The sequence below is a fragment of the Prunus persica genome, chromosome G2 (assembly GCF_000346465.2).
Source record: "Prunus persica cultivar Lovell chromosome G2, Prunus_persica_NCBIv2, whole genome shotgun sequence".
NCBI lineage: Eukaryota > Viridiplantae > Streptophyta > Magnoliopsida > Rosales > Rosaceae > Prunus > Prunus persica.
This window is the reverse complement of record NC_034010.1, coordinates 28,708,082-28,725,660: the sequence shown is the minus strand read 5'-3', so window position 1 is coordinate 28,725,660 and position 17,579 is coordinate 28,708,082. Positions and strand designations below refer to the sequence as shown.

The 17,579-nt window shown below is 40.3% G+C and overlaps 4 protein-coding genes across 4 annotated transcripts; all 4 read right to left on the bottom strand.

Moving 5' to 3' along the window:
• On the bottom strand, positions 4,030 to 6,078 carry LOC18785555 (cytochrome P450 89A2). The gene has a single exon (XM_007218956.2). The coding sequence runs from the start codon at positions 5,741 to 5,743 to the stop codon at positions 4,196 to 4,198; it is 1,548 nt and encodes a 515-aa protein (XP_007219018.1). The 5' UTR covers positions 5,744 to 6,078; the 3' UTR covers positions 4,030 to 4,195.
• On the bottom strand, positions 7,096 to 9,163 carry LOC18786147 (cytochrome P450 89A2). Its single transcript, XM_007218942.2, has one exon. The coding sequence runs from the start codon at positions 8,813 to 8,815 to the stop codon at positions 7,244 to 7,246; it is 1,572 nt and encodes a 523-aa protein (XP_007219004.1). The 5' UTR covers positions 8,816 to 9,163; the 3' UTR covers positions 7,096 to 7,243.
• LOC18785536 (cytochrome P450 89A2) lies at positions 13,632 to 14,234 on the bottom strand (the record flags this gene model as incomplete). Its single annotated transcript, XM_007219536.2, has 1 exon — positions 13,632 to 14,234. A coding segment is annotated over one exon (603 nt), but the record flags the coding sequence as incomplete, so codon positions are not given.
• Positions 14,559 to 16,588, bottom strand: LOC18786786 (cytochrome P450 89A2). The gene has a single exon (XM_007218922.2). The coding sequence runs from the start codon at positions 16,310 to 16,312 to the stop codon at positions 14,699 to 14,701; it is 1,614 nt and encodes a 537-aa protein (XP_007218984.1). The 5' UTR covers positions 16,313 to 16,588; the 3' UTR covers positions 14,559 to 14,698.

Here is a 17,579-nt window from a genome sequence, read left to right as displayed (position 1 = left end):
TCTCAACCTCCTGTTGAGACTCATGAAGCATTCTTTGGAGAGACGAATTTTCAGTTGTCAGCTTCTCAACCTCGTTTGCTCTAACACGCAAACGATCAGCCATGTTAGAAACAGAAACAGCACTCTGAATGCTAAAAGCCATTGAGTCATTAATAGCCTCTTCCTCAGACCTCCCTGTTAACAGCATTTCATCCATTGGAGTAATGAAATTCCTAGCTACTATGACAGCAGTAGCATCATTCATCATCACAGAATCATTAACTGTGAGATGACGATTTTGGGATACAAAGGATGGACGCCAAACTTTGGCGTCACTGTTTGCTGTTGGAGCATCATTTAAATTGAAATAATTTGGGCAGGAAGAAGAGGAAGCCATTTTTGAGAAGGTTTCGAAGAAAGTCTTAGGAAAACTAAAGTTTCAGAAAATGAAGAAATTTGAGTTGAAACGCAGTTGCTCCAATCAAGTTTTACAAAGGCCATATATATAGGAGGAAATATGGCTACTGTTTTTCAGGACCCCAATATCTTCTCGAATCCCCATATTATCTTTTTCTTTCCTAGAGTCCAAAACTTCACGTGGCCTCTAATAATGCCTGTCGGCACTTTCGGCGTTTTCAAGCATTATTTTCAAAGCCGATCTTGCTTTACGGATTTCACGGAGCTACTTTTTCAAAAGCATCCCGAGAATCTCGCACTTTTTCAACAGCATCCCGAGAATCTCGCAATTTTCCTATGGTTAATTTGAAATTCACCGGTTCTACCTATTCATTGTATTTGTGTATAAATGTGTTACTAACGAAATTTTCTTTACAGAAGACATCTAGTTTACTCCATACCTAGTGATGCGATATCTACTTGTTTTTCTTATCAGTAAGCACTTAATATGCCTGAGAAGCAAGACTATCTCTGATCATCCATTCAGGAAGCAAGACTATCCCTGATCATGTTTCTGCAAGATCAGGGAATTGTAAAGGCGGCCTTATGCTCTAATCTCCTGAGGTCCTTCTAGACTAGGAGATATGAGAGCTTATTGTCTGCTCCCACTAGCTTCCTTCCCTGATTGCTTACCTTCTCTTGCAATCAATATCACATTATTTTTGCATTTTTTCTCTTTTTATAACTCTCTGTTCATAAGAGATTTTATTTCTTTAGAATGAACATCTGAAGAATGAATCCATGAAGTAATCCTAACTATGAGGGTTATTTGTTTTGACAGAGGCAAAAGAGTTGTGATTTTTGCTCTTGCAGGATATAACTAGATCATCAAGTGCTACATTATATTTACTGGGCTGATATGAGCTTGAATGATACTTGAGAAAAGTTTCTCCCACCTAAGGATGTAAGCAATACTTGTGTTATTTTATGCTTATATACCTATTTGATATTTTATCTTGAAAGGTAACCAAATGGGGAGATAAGTCCGTTCCAAAAGAATGACTTGTATGTATCCATGAATTATTAATGCAAATTTTACAGATTGCAAGTTGGATACATTGATAATACACTGCACAGATTAAAAGTCCCATAAGAACATAACATGGGTATAGCAGTGATCAATATGATGCACGCCTGTTGCGTAGCAAATGATGTGGATTGAAGTCCCAAATGGACAATCCTTTGACATGTCAATATTGATATTATGCACGCCTAATGCGTAGCAAATTATATGGGTTAAAGTCCCATAATATGGGTTAAAGTCCTAGAAATTAATTGACATGTATGTATTAATCTGTGGCATGCCTGCAGCATGACAGATATATGGGTTCTCAATGTTCCAACTCCCTAAGTAGAGATTATCCACGCCCTACTACTAAATAACGCTCCAATGGAGGTTATAATCCACATTCTCACATAATAAAAGCCCCATGAAGTGGCTTGGGTACCCAAAGGCAAATAAATGCTTATAATTCATGCATGCGCATGCACATGAGAATGGTGGGATCATGAATTGATGAATGACAATTTTTGGTTTTGGAGTAGCTACTCAAATCATTAATGGGCTGTGTTGATTGGAACCACGTTCAATTATTAAATGTCGACAATATCATTGGCCAAAATGAAATGAGGCAATTCCATTATAGATGAGAATGAACGTGAAAGAACAAACCCACAGTATGACACAATGTTTTTGACATAAACAAGGGATGTTGGGTTTTCTCCATATTTATAGATTCAATTGTGCTCCTTTATTGCACATTTACGAAGACCAACATGTTATCTTTAAGGGTTATTAAATGCACAGAGCATATCACCTGAAGTGATTCCCTAAAGATATATAAATAGCTGGGTTAAAGCTATATAATGTGTCATAGAGTTTAATCCCTTTAAACAAAATCCTTGAAAGGATTGAAATTGCATGAAGCAAGTCTGTAGACATGTGCCTGAAGCACAAAATCTGTACTCAATGTTAATGTACATAAATTGCCTCAGTGAGTATATTGATTATAATGTGTTTGCAACACATTAAAGCTTCTCAAGAATTCCAGAAATATTTGTCTCGACTTAAAGATCGAGTATTATGCCAACGAGATACTTGCTTATACTAAGAAAGTATTGAAGCATTTTTATGAGGATTATCCGTTGGGCACTTTAAGGATTTTCCGGAAGTATGTTGGACCGGACATCATATTTTCCAGATAAGGCTCAACTCCATCACCATCATTTTGGGATGATGTGAGGTATATTTGATGCTATTTCTGCATAACACCATGTATGGGCATATTCTTTCAAGTGAACTTATAAATAGCCCAAGCGTTATTAGATATGCGGACTCTGAAAATTTCTATGATTTACATAGAGATAGCTCACTGGAAATATATTTACTATATGAATTGTTGGTGGCTACATCATCCACTCACTCCGAAAGATTCTCAATCCAAAAGATAGTCATGAAGACATCAGGGGGAGATATTAATCAGGGGGAGCATCCAGAAGTATGCTATACAGATTGTTGTACTCTTCTTTCCATCAGTTCTCTACCTTACTAGGTTTTCTCCAAGCAAGTCTTTAATGATACAACCGACATATCATTAGTGGTCTCCAAGGGGGAGTGTTGTAAAAGAATAAACATGTGGAGCCCACTTACTATTCATTACTGTTCATTACTGTTCATTTGGCGGCTTGATAGAGTTTTCATTACTGTTTCATTACTGTTCATTACTGTTCATTTGGCGGCTTTGATAGAGTCTGTCTGTCACGGGTGAACAGTGATGAATAGTGATGAATAGTGATTATTTCAGCCTATAAATAAGAAGAGAAACGGAAAGAAGAAGAGAAGAAAAAAAGAGAAAGGAAGAGAAGGAAGAAAGAGAGAAGAGAGAGCAGAGAGAAATTCTCCTAGAGAGAAAATTCAGTGAGCCACATATATTCTAAACACTAAACTTGTAGCCCTATTATTTTACATAGTGGAAAAGTTACTGCTGCTGCTCTCCGAGGACGTAGGCATAGCCGAACCTCGTTAAATGCTGTGTCTCATCTACTTTACGTGCAGCTCTGAATTATCGCACATATTCTAGGTTATTTTATAACATTTGTAAAATTTTCAGTAATTAATTTTCTCTTTGTGTCTGTCTGTCTAGGTTTCAACTTTTACACCGATGTAAACAAAAAACGATGCCTTTATGGTTGTTGTGAAAGTTGGGTGGTTTCTGTTTTTTTGGGTGAGTATGAGAGCGGAAGATAAAGTTGTCCTTGAGTAACCGGATTCACTAAATAATCATCCTTAACTTGATAACGGGGTGTAACTCATTGAAAAATGACTTAATCAGTAGTCTTTCATCTTAACTCTTATAACACTTTGTTAATGTACGTGAGAAACCTCATATTTTCTTCTAGTTTACACTAACGCTAGTACTAAAAAAGAGAACCTTAACTTGGGTACTCAAAACCCCAAAGCCCAATGTGGGTCTACGAATCCTTAAAACTTGTTCAGGTTTTAAGCTTTCTTTTTAGACCCAATGTCTATGTGGACTCTGCTTTTATTTGGGCCCAGAGCTCTACGAACAGCTGCTTTTTCCTTGAGCAGTAAACTATGAAGGAGAGCAAAAATATTCACAGAGCAGAGCTGTAATTGTTTGTTGATAAATATTAACATAGCTGATATTGTTTCTTTTTTCTTTCTAAACAACAATAATATAACATAGCTGAAGCTAAGCTGATGCAGAAAATGAGACAAGTAAGCAAAGACCCTCTCCACTTATTTCAGTCTGGGGGATAAGTGAGCCTGCAATGGATTCTTCATGACTACAGTGAACTCCTGCTTTTCTGACAAGTCAACATCGTCTCCCTCCACAGCTCTCCACTCAAATTTCCAAACCAAATTAGCCACAAAATACTCGAGATGAAGCACTGCTAAACCAGAGCCGGGACAAATTCTCCTCCCCGCCCCAAACGGCATCATCTTAATCTCTCTGCTCCCTGTTAAGTCGAACCCTTCTTCTGCTCCTCCACAATCACCACCACCCAAGAACCTCTCAGGCTTGAACGCCATGGGATCTTCCCACACTTCTGGGTCCCACCCCATCTCAGCCACCATGAAATTGATTGTTCCATTTTTGGGCACCACATGACCATTCAAAACCACGTCCTGTGTCACAGCGTGTGGCAGCACAAAGTGCCCCGGTGGGTGGCGCCTCAGACCCTCCAAGATCACAGCTTTCAGATACGGCAACTTGTGCAGGACCTCCTCTTTCACCTCTTCCTCTGTTTCCTCCACAACTCCTTTAATCTCTTCAAAGAGCTTGTCTTGGATTTGTGGGTACTTCACTACGTTGGCCATGATCCACTGCAACGCAGTCGAAGTAGTATCAGTACCCGCGTTGAGAAACTCCGAACAGAGACTCACTATTTCGTCTTCAGAAAGCTTCCTCTTTTCCTTCTCGTCAGGGAGCTGAAGATCCAACAACGTATCAACATACGCCAACACAAACTCCTCCCCTCTACCGCTTTCATCCTTTGCCTTGTTTTGTCGTGCTCGAATCAGAGGGATGAGCACGTCTTCTTGTTCCTTACGGAGCTGCAAGAACTCGTCCCAGTGCTTTCTTAACAGAATCTTGGTCAATTTGGGCCAAAAATTGAGGAAATTATATCGCCCAAAACTCAAGAGAGAGCGACGCTGAACACCCTCTATTTCTTTGATTTGGTTTTCATCCAATCTGTCCCCAAAGCACATCAAAACCAGCAAGCAAAACATGGAGTATTGCAAATGGTCGACCACTTTGACGCCTTTGGGTTGGGATTGAGACTCTGTTTCGAGCTGGTTGACGAGGATGTCGAGAACCCATTTGCGGGCCCCACCGTAGGACTTGACCCGGGAAGGGTGGAGGATTTCGGAGGTGAGGTTGCGGCGGAGGAGACGCCACGTGGGACCGTAGACGGCGGAGTTGATGTTGTGCTGATTGCTGTTTTGCACTTTGTCGGTCGCTAAAGCCGGAGGGCGGTCTGCGAAGACGGCGCCGTTTTGGACGAGGGCCTGGTGGGCCAGGGAGCGGTCCGCGACGAATAGGGCGGGGCGGGAGCCGATGTGGAGAGTGACCATAGGTCCGTATCGGGCCTTGAGGTTTCGGAGGACGGGCTCGAGTTCGGAGAATGACTTGCGAAGCCATAAGAAGTTGCCGATAACGGGGATGGTGAGGGGCCCAGGAGGGAGTTTGGGTTTGGAAACGGTGGGGATGAAGAGACTGAGGATGGGTTTGAGGAGGAAAGAGATGCAGAGGGTGATGACGATAAGGAACCAGGTTTCCATGGTGAATAATGAGCAATGAGAGCAATGACACAAAGACAGGAAGTTAAAAAGACTCAATAATTTAAATAAATAAATAAAAGAGACTCAATGAATTTTTGAATGAATTTTTTTTTTTTTTTTGGTTTTTGTAGGAACGTAGCCGCCAACGAATACTGAAGTTGACAGGATATGGGAGATGCCGGCTGTTTATACTCAACAGAATGGCAACTTCTGCAGAAGAACGCATAATGCAATGCATTATACCAAAACACAAAATCTATTAGACCGAACAGTTCTCTACTGGAAAGTAGCATCTATTTCAAATTGAAGTTCTGTCCGTCTTTCCTGTCTCAGTACCAACGCAAAACTATTTCAAAATCTCTAAGCTGTGTTTGCAATTTCATTCTTACTTTCTTTTCTTAAGCGGCACGTTACTCATTTCACACAATGAGAAACAGATTAAATTGTGATTTCTGAGGGCTTTCAGAGAGATTCTATCGAGAGATCCCTCAAATTAGTTTATTTGAGGGACAACCTTGTAAGGCCCACTTCACATTTTATTTTACTAATTCAAATCGTATATGTTTTAGATAATCATTCAAAGATATCTCTACAAAAAATCACTTAATCCGATATCGTTCGACCCCTTTATTGTATTATTGAAATTTTAGTATCTTTTTAAAGCATCATGTTCATTAATTTTGTATGATACAATTGGATGTCGAAACAGTTTCAATTTATCAAAAATTTGATCTATAAATATAAACTTTAAAAAATAAAAAATTTAAATAGTTGGAAAAAATTTCATATAATACCCTAAAGAATGTCTCTCAAATAAATTTCTCCAAACCGCTGAACAGAGTCTTTTGCTCTGTTTGTATTTTAGGGACGTAGTTGCTGACGAACACTGAAGTTGACTGGATGTTTATGTCTTGGTGGTATTTGAAGCTGCCACGCATATATAGTTGAAACGTCCCATGTCTTTTGTATGATAGGTTTTTTTTTTTTTTTTTTTTTTGTCTTTTGTATGATAGTTGAAACGTCCCATGTCTTTTGTATGATAGTTGAAACTTCCCATGTCTCTTTTTTTTTTTTTTTGGGGTGAAAACTTCCCATGTCTTCTGAAAAATTGCATTATATAATTATTTACGTTGAAGTTTGAAAGACTTCCCTGAACGGAGTGGCTACTTGTGCAGAAAAATACATCATCCAATGCAAGGCATTTACACGCACACTGCACACACCAAAATGCAAAATCTATTAGACCAAATTGTTCTCTTCTGGAAAGTAGCATCTGTTTCAAATTAAAGCTTTCCGTCTTTCCTTCCTCTCACCTCATTCTTACCTTGTTTTCTTTAAAGGCACGTTACTCATTTCACACAACGAGAAATGGATCAAATTGTGATTTCTGAGTCGCATAAGTAAGAACACATAGATTTTTTTTTTATGTGGTAAACACTTTCAAGAGTCCCTAACAAGTCCTTAATTACACACAATCGACCAAAACAAACCTTCTCTCACTTATTTCACTCTTGGGGATAAATGGGCCTGCAATGGATTCTTCATGACCACAGTGAACTCTTGCTTCTCCGACAGGTCAACATCATCTCCCTCCACAGCTCTCCACTCAAATTTCCAGACCAAATTGGCCACGAAATACTCCAGATGAAGCACTGCCAAACCAGAGCCAGGACAAATTCTCCTCCCCACCCCAAACGGCATCATCTTAATCTCTCTGCTCCCTGTTAAATCGAACCCTTCTGCTCCTCCACATTCACCACCACTCAAGAACCTCTCAGGCTTGAATGCCATGGGGTCCTCCCACACCTCTGGGTCCAACCCCATATCAGCCACCATGAAATTGACACTACCGTTCTTGGGCACCACATGACCATCCAAAACGACGTCCTGGGTCACGGCGTGTGGCAGCACAAAGTGCCCCGGCGGGTGACGCCTCAAACCCTCCAAGATTACAGCTTTCAGATACGGCAACTTGTGCAAGACCTCCTCTTTCACCTCTTCCTCTGTTTCTGCCACCACCCCTTTAATCTCTGCAAAGAGCTTGTCTTGGACTTGTGGGAACTTGACTATGTTGGCCATGATCCACTGCAACGCAGTCGAAGTAGTATCAGTACCCGCGTTGAGAAACTCCGAACAGAGACTCACTATTTCACCTTCAGAGAGCTTCCTCTTTTCCTTCTCATCAGAAATCTGGAGATCCCACAACGTATCAACGTACGCCAACACAAAGTCATCATCTTTGTCGTCGTCCTTCCTACTCAGCTTTTCATTCTTCGCTTTCTGTCGTGCTCGAATCAGAGGAATGAGCACGTCTTCTTGTTCCTTACGGAGCTGAAATAGCGCGTTCCAGCGATTTTTCAACAGAATTTTTGTCAATTTGGGCCAAAAGTTGAGGATGTTGAATCGCCCAAAGCTCAATAGCAAGCGGCGCTGAACGCCCTCGATTTCTTTGATCTGCTCTTCGTTCAACTTGTCCCCAAAGCACATCAAAACCAGCAAGCAAAACATGGCGTACTGAAAATGGTCGACCACTCTGATGCCTTTGGACTGCGATTGAGACTCGGATCCGAGACGGTTGATGAGAATATCCAGAACCCATTTACGGGCCTCGCCGTAGGATTTGACGCGGGAAGGGTGGAGGATCTCGGAGGTGAGGTTGCGGCGGAGAAGGCGCCACGTGGGGCCGTAGACGGCGGAGCTGATGTTGTGTTGGTTGCTGCTGACGATCTTGTTGGTGGGTAAAGCGGGCGGGCGGTCGGCGAAGACAGCGCCGTTCTGGATGAGGGCCTGGTGGGCGAGGGAGCGGTTGGCGATGAAGACGGCGGGGCGGGAGCCGATGCGGAGAGTGATGATGGGCCCGTATTGGGCCCTGAGGTTTCGGAGGATGGGCTCGATTTCGGAGAAGGATCTTCGGAGCCATAACAACCGGCCGATGACCGGGATGGGGGTGGGCCCAGGAGGGAGTTTGGGTTGATCGGTGGGTTTGGAAATGGAGGGGATGAAGAGACTGAGAAGGGGTTTGAGGAGAAAAGAGATGCAGAGTGCGGCGAGGATAAGGAACCAGGTTTCCATGGTGAGAAACTGACTAGCGAGTAATGAGACAAAACACAAATGAAATGAAATGAAAGCTTAACAATAAAGTTAAGGACTACATAAAGAAGCGTTGAGAGCATGAAAATATTAGGGAGACTTTGCATTTTTTTTTATTTGAAAGTTGAGAGGTTTTTTTGTTTTTTTTGAAAAAGTTTTGGTTTTTTTGAAAAGTGAAAATTTTTTTATAACTAAAACTTAAATTTATTAAAATATATTAAGTGATGTAATTGCTGACGCATATTGATGTTGACTTGATTTCTATGGAACTATCTACACGTGTGGTGCACACTATAAGATTGGATAAAAGTAATGCTACATTTATCATATTTTTATCACATATTTCTATATCACATGATGTAGCATGTCCATATTATATGTCACATCAATTAAATCAAATGAAGTATATTTTAATTAAGGCAATTAGAAAAACAAATACTAGAATAAATCATTAAAAAAAAAGAAAATATTAAATAATTTTAATTGATGTGGTTGTTTACCTTAGCTCTCACATAAGATGATATAAAAATACAATATACAAATGTGGTAAGAATAGCATTATCTATTAGGTAATTCGTAATTCGTAGTCAAATGGATGTATTTAATTTTAGTTAACACGCTTAAACTTTGGCACTTGCATCCAAAGTTTGAATATCTTTTCATGTATTTTTAAACAAAATTGATAATGTCCATTATGGGCACAGAAGAAAGGGAAATAGAGGAGAGGAGAAGCGAGGTAATGATGAAAATGAGAGTACGTACTATTGAAAATAATCCTCATATAATGCCTTCTCCTTTGTATACCACTATATTTAGGTATCAAAAAATGCGGGTGATATTATATTTATATATCACATTGTGTACCACATTTTTAATAAAGGTAGATCTCATTATATTAATAGGTTCCACCTTTATTAGAGATGTGGTATGCCTAGTATTGCTCTTTAAGTATTACTTGACACGCATTTAGCACTTATTCTAGCAATTTGATCAACTTTATGTTCATCATATTGACAGAGACGCCAATATGATTGCTCATTCTTTAGCTAATAAGGGACAATTGCATGATAATATACTTACTTGTATCTGGTTTAGGAAATTGGTTTAAACTTACGATAATTACGCTAATGGAAATTGATGCAGGCATTGTGGTAGTAAGATGGATGACTAAGGCTAAAATTGTGATAAAGTTCATAAATTTTTTGCTAAACAGCTGATCTCCGCAAAAGCAGCACAAGCAACTGCTCATTTGAATTGAATTCTCTGAAACAAATTGAAAAACTTATTAAATTCTCAACATTAAGCAGAATAAACCCAAAACAATTGCATTCTAGGTCCTCAACCCCTTATTAACGACAATGAATTATATTTACACAATAACCTGAGAACCTAAGAAAGAAAAAAAGAAAAAAGAATGGAAATTTCAATTCCATTTCCCCGAAATAAATCCAAAGCTCAAAGATGGGCCATAATATACTAATCAAAGACGCAGAATAATAAAACTATCCAATAGAGCCACAGATCAATAGCGCATTAAAACCCTAACGAACCTAATCTTCAAAAACGCAGAAGGTGCCCAAGAAAATATATGGATCACCTTGCTTACGCTTCGTTTGGTTGCTGAGAATATTCGAGAAAACAGAAGAAAATGAACCTCTGGAACCATAGAAATGGTCAATTAAACAGCGAGTTTGTTTACGGATCGGAACTTTCAATTTCTTTCATTTTCCTGCGTTTCCGGGATTTCACGATCAATTTTGAGCTTAAAAAATGATATTTATACGTAGGAGAAAACAAGAAACAGAAAATTGGGTTTGGTATCTCACTTCCTCAGGGAGAAATAAGCGTGCGAATCAATCGTAGAGCTGAATCCAATTTTTCTTTTTCGTTCTTATGTTGTCCTGTTTAACTAAATTACCCTACTGAATAAGATGTAATAGCAATTGAAGCCACCGAAGGACGTTTCTTGCAGTGTGAAGATCTTGGACCGTAAATCCAAATTACACCCCTATGATCTAAACACGTCAGCAGCAGAGGGTACGGGGAGAAGGATTTTCAAAGCGTTTGGCCGCGCTGCTATACTCCCTAAATATAATAAATTCGATTATTTATATGCGAATATTTAAATAGTATAGCCGCACGGCTATACTCTTCGAATATGATAAATTCGAATATTTAAAAGGTATAGCCGCCCGGCTAGACTCCTTAAATATAATAAATTCCATTATTCAAATAGTATAGCCGCGCGGCTATACTTCTCAAATTTCGAATATTTAAATAGTATAGCGTACGGCTGTACTCCTTCAATCTCGAATATTTAAATATTATAGCCGTGCGGCTATACCGTTTGAATATGATAAATTCGATTATTTTAAAGGTATAGCCGCCCGGCTATACGTTTATATTAATCTTAAAATTTTGTCAAGTTAACTTTACTGAAAAACAAAGGAAAAAGAAATTGCACCATGTAGGTTCCAGCATATAGACCCGAAAACTTCGCCAAGGGTAATTTGGCCGAGGGAATGACAAAGTTGTCGATTGCAAATAACATATTAAATATGGTAAAAAAAATTGGGAAGGGAAAAATAGAAAGAGAGTTTTGTAGCTTTAGACGAAGCTGTTCTTGGCAAAAAAAAGAAAAAGAAAGAAAGAGAAGAAGCTGTTCTTAGGGGCCCAATAGCCACATGGAGTAGCAGGAGTTGTTGATAACAGTGAAGACATCACCAGCATCCGACAAGAGTAAGAATTTGAGTTTTTGCAATCACATATATACTATGGATCCAACTTTGGTTTTCTCCGTCAATATCTGATTATCATGCGTGAAAATTCTTTGTTGATCTGGGTCTCTTACGGTTTCTTTGTTCTGTCTGAATTTTAGTGCTGAAAGGAAAATGGGTTATGTTTCATTTCTGTTTTTAGATCTAATGGTAATATTGTAACATTGATCCTTTTTGTTATACTCTATAAACGTAATAAATTCGAATATTTAAATAGTATATCCGGATAGCTATACTCTTTTAAGTATAATAAATTGGAATATTTAAATACTATAGCCGCAAGAGTTCCTCCACGTTTGGCTTTCTATACTGGAACAGGAAGAAGATCTTCATAATGGACATTTTGATGAACGGGGCTGTGTTTTTTTTTTAATTCGTGCAATTCATTAAGCAAACAGGAGAGTCTCTTTTAAAAGAAGATAATTGGCAATATAGTGAAATCTTTTATATATATATATATATATAAAATAAAAAATAAAAACAAGTGAAAACAGAAGGATGCTTTACGACAATAGTTGAATAAAATGATTTTATTGTACTGAGGAGAATAGTACATAGATGTAGGCTAATTGGCCTTCTTCATACCCTAATAAGCCTTGGTCCACTTTCACTCCACATCTAGTTTGGGAGTTCTTTTTTGTTGACTCCACCTTTCATTGTAGGTTGCACGCCTTTTAGATTAGATGATTGTTTGCCGACTCAGCCTTGGTTCCAGCGAATTGGGCACTTTCTCTCAACCACATGTTTGTAGTCATGCATGCTCTAGAGATTTCTTCCACAGCTATACTTTAGCCATTCATTTTGCTTTGCCGCCATGCAACTTCTTTATTGTGAACTCTTAACTTTTCTAGAATTTATAGAACAAATGAGCATTAGTTTTTCAACACTCCTCACCTCATGAAGATGGTATTAATCAACATCTAGTTGATGTTGCAGTTCCGTGCTTGTGTGGCACTTTTTGTCGTTCGTAGTTAGCTTGATACTTCTTTGCTGGCAATATTTTTTTTCTTCTCAACGCCCAATTTTTTTTAGTTTCAACATTCAGGCTTCTTTTTTCTAGGTGCCTTAACTTTTTTGCACACCCTACATGGAGGAAAGTTTTTCCTCTCATGCCCACCTCTTTTATTTTCACTATCTCCTCCTCTATAACTTTCTTTAGATCTCCTTCCCCTTCTCTAGATTTCTTGAAACCTTAAATTAAGTATTGATAGCATGTACCTTGCTTCCTTAGAATTGGCTCATGCGCCCGGAGTTGATCGAACATGGCTCTTATAGAGACTAGAGTCAGCCCTTAAGCCCAAAGCAATCAAACCAGCTCTGACGTCCAATGCGATCTAACCAGCTCTGATACCATTGTTAGAATTTAGTAGGTGTGATGTGTGTTGCTCTGATACCGTTGTTGGTTTGTGTGTGAAGGGGTTTAGGACAATACGACAATAGTTGAATAAAGTAATTTTATTACACTGGAGAAAAATAATACAAAAATATAGGCTAATTGCCCTTCTTCATAGCTTATTGACTTATTAGTCACCACACTTAATTTAGATTAGTTTAGGCTATTTGTCCCTCAACATACTTTAATTTGGGTAGCTTGTTTGCTCCCATCTAGGTTGGGAGTTGGCTTGTTTACTCCCCCACATGCATGACTTAGTTTGGGTCGGGTAGCTTGTAGCTCCCACATAGGTTGGGTTGGTAGTTTATTAGTTCACTCCACATCTAGTTTGGGAGCTCTTTTTTGTTGACTCCACCCTTCATTATAGGTTGCATGCCAATTTATAGATGATTGTTTGCCGACTTAGCCTTGGTCCACCGACTTGGGCACTTTCTCCCAGCCACATGTTTGTAGTCATGCTCTAAAGATTTCTTCCACAGCCATACTTTAGCTATTCACTTGTCACTTTTTCTAGAATATTTTACCATATTCATTTTGCTCTGCGGACAAAATCACATAAGTCAACCCATATATTTTATTCCAGTCTAATATAAAGTGTTTAATAACACCAACAACTATAAACCCTCTCTCACTTCACTCTTGAGGACAAGTGGGCCTGCAATGGATTCTTCATGACCACAGTGACCAATGGCTTCTCTGAAAGGTCAACGTCATCTCCATCCACGGCTCTCCACTCAAATTTCCAAACCAAATTCGCCACGAAATACTGGAGATGAAGCATTGCCAAACCAGAGGCAGGGCAAATTCTCCTCCCCACCCCAAACGGCATCATCTTAATCTCTCTGCTCCCTGTTAAATCGAACGCTTCTTCTACTCCTCCACATTTACCACCACCACTCAAGAACCTCTCCGGCTTGAATGCCATGGGGTCCTCCCACACCTCTGGGTCCCACCCCAAATCAGCCACCATGAAATTCACAATGCCATTCTTGGGCACCAAACGCCCGCCCAAAACCACGTCCTGGGTTACAGCGTGCGGCAGCAGAAAGTGCCCCGGCGGATGGCGCCTCAGTCCCTCCAAGATCACAGCTTTCAGATATGGCAACTTGTGCAGCACCTCCTCCTCCACCTCCTCCTCTGTTTCTGCCACAACCCCTTTGATCTCTGCAAAGAGCTTGTTTTGAACTTGTGGGTACTTGACTATGTTGGCCATGATCCACTGCAACGCACATCAGCCTTCACCTGAACGATCACAGTGGTACCGTCACTTAATGAGAACATTCTGGGCTGCCATATTGTTGATCTGTCGACCTCAACAATTAAGATGGATGAAAACTTACACATTGCAGGTAATTAGTTTATTGGCTGTTAGTTATTTCATTATTGTAGAACTAAAAATTTAATGCTTGGCTTAACTCATCTCAACTGTCAAGATAACCATAATACCAACTACTCGAGTTAAGCAGCTGCCAACAATTTGAAGGGACAAGAGCATTTTCAGTGCATGGTGTCGTACCCACTAAACCCGAACCAAACGCAAGACATCTTCCCTCGCTCACGTTAGTGATTTCATACAATCAAAAATGGATTCGCTTGTGACTTCCGACAGAATCACATAAGTGAAACCATATATTTTATTCCAGTCTAATATAATAAGTGTTTGATAACACCAACAACCACAAACCCTCTCTCACTTCACTTCACTCTTGGGGACAAGTGGGCCTGCAATGGATTCTTCATGACCACGGTGAACAATGGCTTCTCTGAAAGGTCAACGTCATCTCCATCCACGGTTCTCCACTCAAATTTCCAAACCAAATTCGCCACGAAATACTGGAGATGAAGCATTGCCAAACCAGAGGCAGGGCAAATTCTCCTCCCCACCCCAAACGGCATCATCTTAATCTCTCTGCTCCCTGTTAAATCGAACCCTTCTTCTGCTCCTCCACATTTACCACCACTACTCAAGAACCTCTCCGGCTTGAATGCCATGGGGTCCTCCCACACCTCTGGGTCCCACCCCAAATCAGCCACCATGAAATTCACAATGCCATTCTTGGGCACCAAATGCCCTCCTAAAACCACGTCCTGGGTCACGGCGTGCGGCAGCACAAAGTGCCCCGGCGGATGGCGCCTCAGTCCCTCCAAGATCACAGCTTTCAGATATGGCAACTTGTGCAGCACCTCCTCTTTCACCTCCTCCTCTGTTTCTGCCACAACCCCTTTGATCTCTGCAAAGAGCTTGTCTTGAACTTGTGGGTACTTGACTATGTTGGCCATGATCCACTGCAACGCAGTGGAACTAGTATCAGTACCCGCGCTGAGAAACTCCGAACAGAGACTCACTATTTCGTCTTCGGAGAGCTTCCTCTTTCCCTTCCCGTCAGGAAGCTGCAGCTCCAGTAACGTGTCAACATATGCCAACACAAAGTCGTCTTCATCATCTTTGTGGTCGCCTTTTCTGCTCAGCCTTCCAGTTTTGGCCTTGTTTTGTCGTGCTCGAATCAGAGGGATGAGCACGCCTTCTTGTTCCTTGCGGAGCTGAAATAGCTCACTCCAGCGGGTTTTGAACAGAATTTTTGTCAACTTGGGACAAAAGTTGAGGAAGTTGAATCTCCAAAAACTCAAAAGCAAGCGACGCTGAACGTACTCAACTTGTTTGATCTGGTTTTCATTTAACTTATCCCCGAAGCACATCAAAACCAGCAAGCAAAACATGGCGTACTGAAAATGGTCGACGACTCCGATGCCTTTGGACTGAGTCTGAGATTGAGACTCGGATCCGATGCGGTGGATGAGGATGTCGAGAACCCATTTACGGGACCCACAGTAGGATTTAAGGCGGGAAGGGTTGAGGATCTCGGAAGTGAGGTTGCGGCGGAGGAGGCGCCAGGTGGGGCCGTAGACGCCGGAGCTGATGGTGAGTTGGTTGCTGCTGGTGATCCTCTGGGTGGGTAAGGCCTGTGGACGGTCAGCGAAAATGGCTCCGTTTTGGATGAGGGCCTGGTGGGCAAGGGAGCGGTCGGCGACGAATATAGCGGGGAGAGAAGCGAGGCGGAGAGTGACTATGGGCCCATGTTTGGCAAGTAGGTTTCGGAGGATGGGCTCGAAATCGGGGATGGATTTTTGGAGCCATAAGAAGCTGCCGATAAGAGGGATGGGGTGGGGGCCAGGAGGGAGTTTGGGTTGGTTGGTGGGTTTTCCCTTGGAAATGGAGGAGGAGGGGATGAACGTGAAGCGTAGGGTGAGGAGGAGCAAAGAGATGCAGAGGGTGAGGGTGGCGAGGAGGATAAGGAACCAGGTTTCCATGCTGAAAAACTGACTACGTACGTGCCAGCAGCAACGAGAATAATAACGAGACAACAAATTTAACTCAGAAAAGTGAAATGGAATGCTTGCTCAATGAATTCGCTAAGGAGCCGGAGAAGGACTACATACATATATATAGCGTTTATGGTCGTCGTGAGCAACGAGTATGTACATGTGAGTTGCATGAAACTTTGTTTTTGAACAAAGCATGCATGCATTTGACTATTAGGCCTCTCTCTCATAGTTATGATGACAGATCATCATTTACACGGTGTCAATGCCAAGCAAAAGTTGGTGGCTTTAATAAAGAGAGACTGTAAAACTGTTCTAACTTGTTTCTTCTTAGTCTGCCATCTACTGTGTATGTGAGTGTGCGTGATTCTCATGACATCCCCTTCTTCCACAAGCTGAGAGAGAGAGAGAGAGAGAGAGAGAGAGAAGAAAACCGGATAGAGCGTTTTAGTATGAACACTTGACGCACTGTGCTTGTCTTTCTAAACCGGATAGAAATGTTGAAACGTGGAATAAAAATGTAATAAGTGTGGCATTTTTTCCACACTTTCACATTTGCTGGGTCCGCCACTTGGTACAGTAAATTTGACTATTGGGGGCTCTCATCAACTTGCATCAAACCTTCTTGTCCTTTTTGTCCTACAAATTTAAAAGTAACAATTCATGACCCGGTATCTTCGGGTCTTACAATACCAAGCATTGTATTTACACTTTGAAGTATAATATTAATAAAATAAGAGACATGTGTTATAATATAGAACTAGCCTCTCTGCACGCGCTTCCGCGCTTGCGAGAGGCATTTTTTTAAAAAAAATTTAAAATTTTTTTAGAATTAAAAAGTGTTCCATAAAAATAGGATCCATTATTTTTTTATTTAATTTTAATTTTTTATAAAAAGTGTGAATTTACCATATTATCCTCATTTAATTAATAAGTTTAGTTCTTAATGTTTACATTAACCAAGGATATTTTCTGGTATTTTGAATGTTTCACCATTCTCTGCCTTTTGCTTTATATATATAGATGAACGGGCTTATTATAAAATTTGATTGATGGATGCCATTTTATCCACAAAATATCACACACAATTAATATTAGTAAATTTGATCGGCCTTCATTGATGTTTTTTTTTTGTTTTGTTCTAAGGTCTTCATTGATGCTTGATTAGAATAAGAATTTTAGGTCTCTCAAAAAATAAGAATTTTAGGTTGAGGAGTGTAATCATTGCGATGTTACAATGAAGAGGAGAGAATAA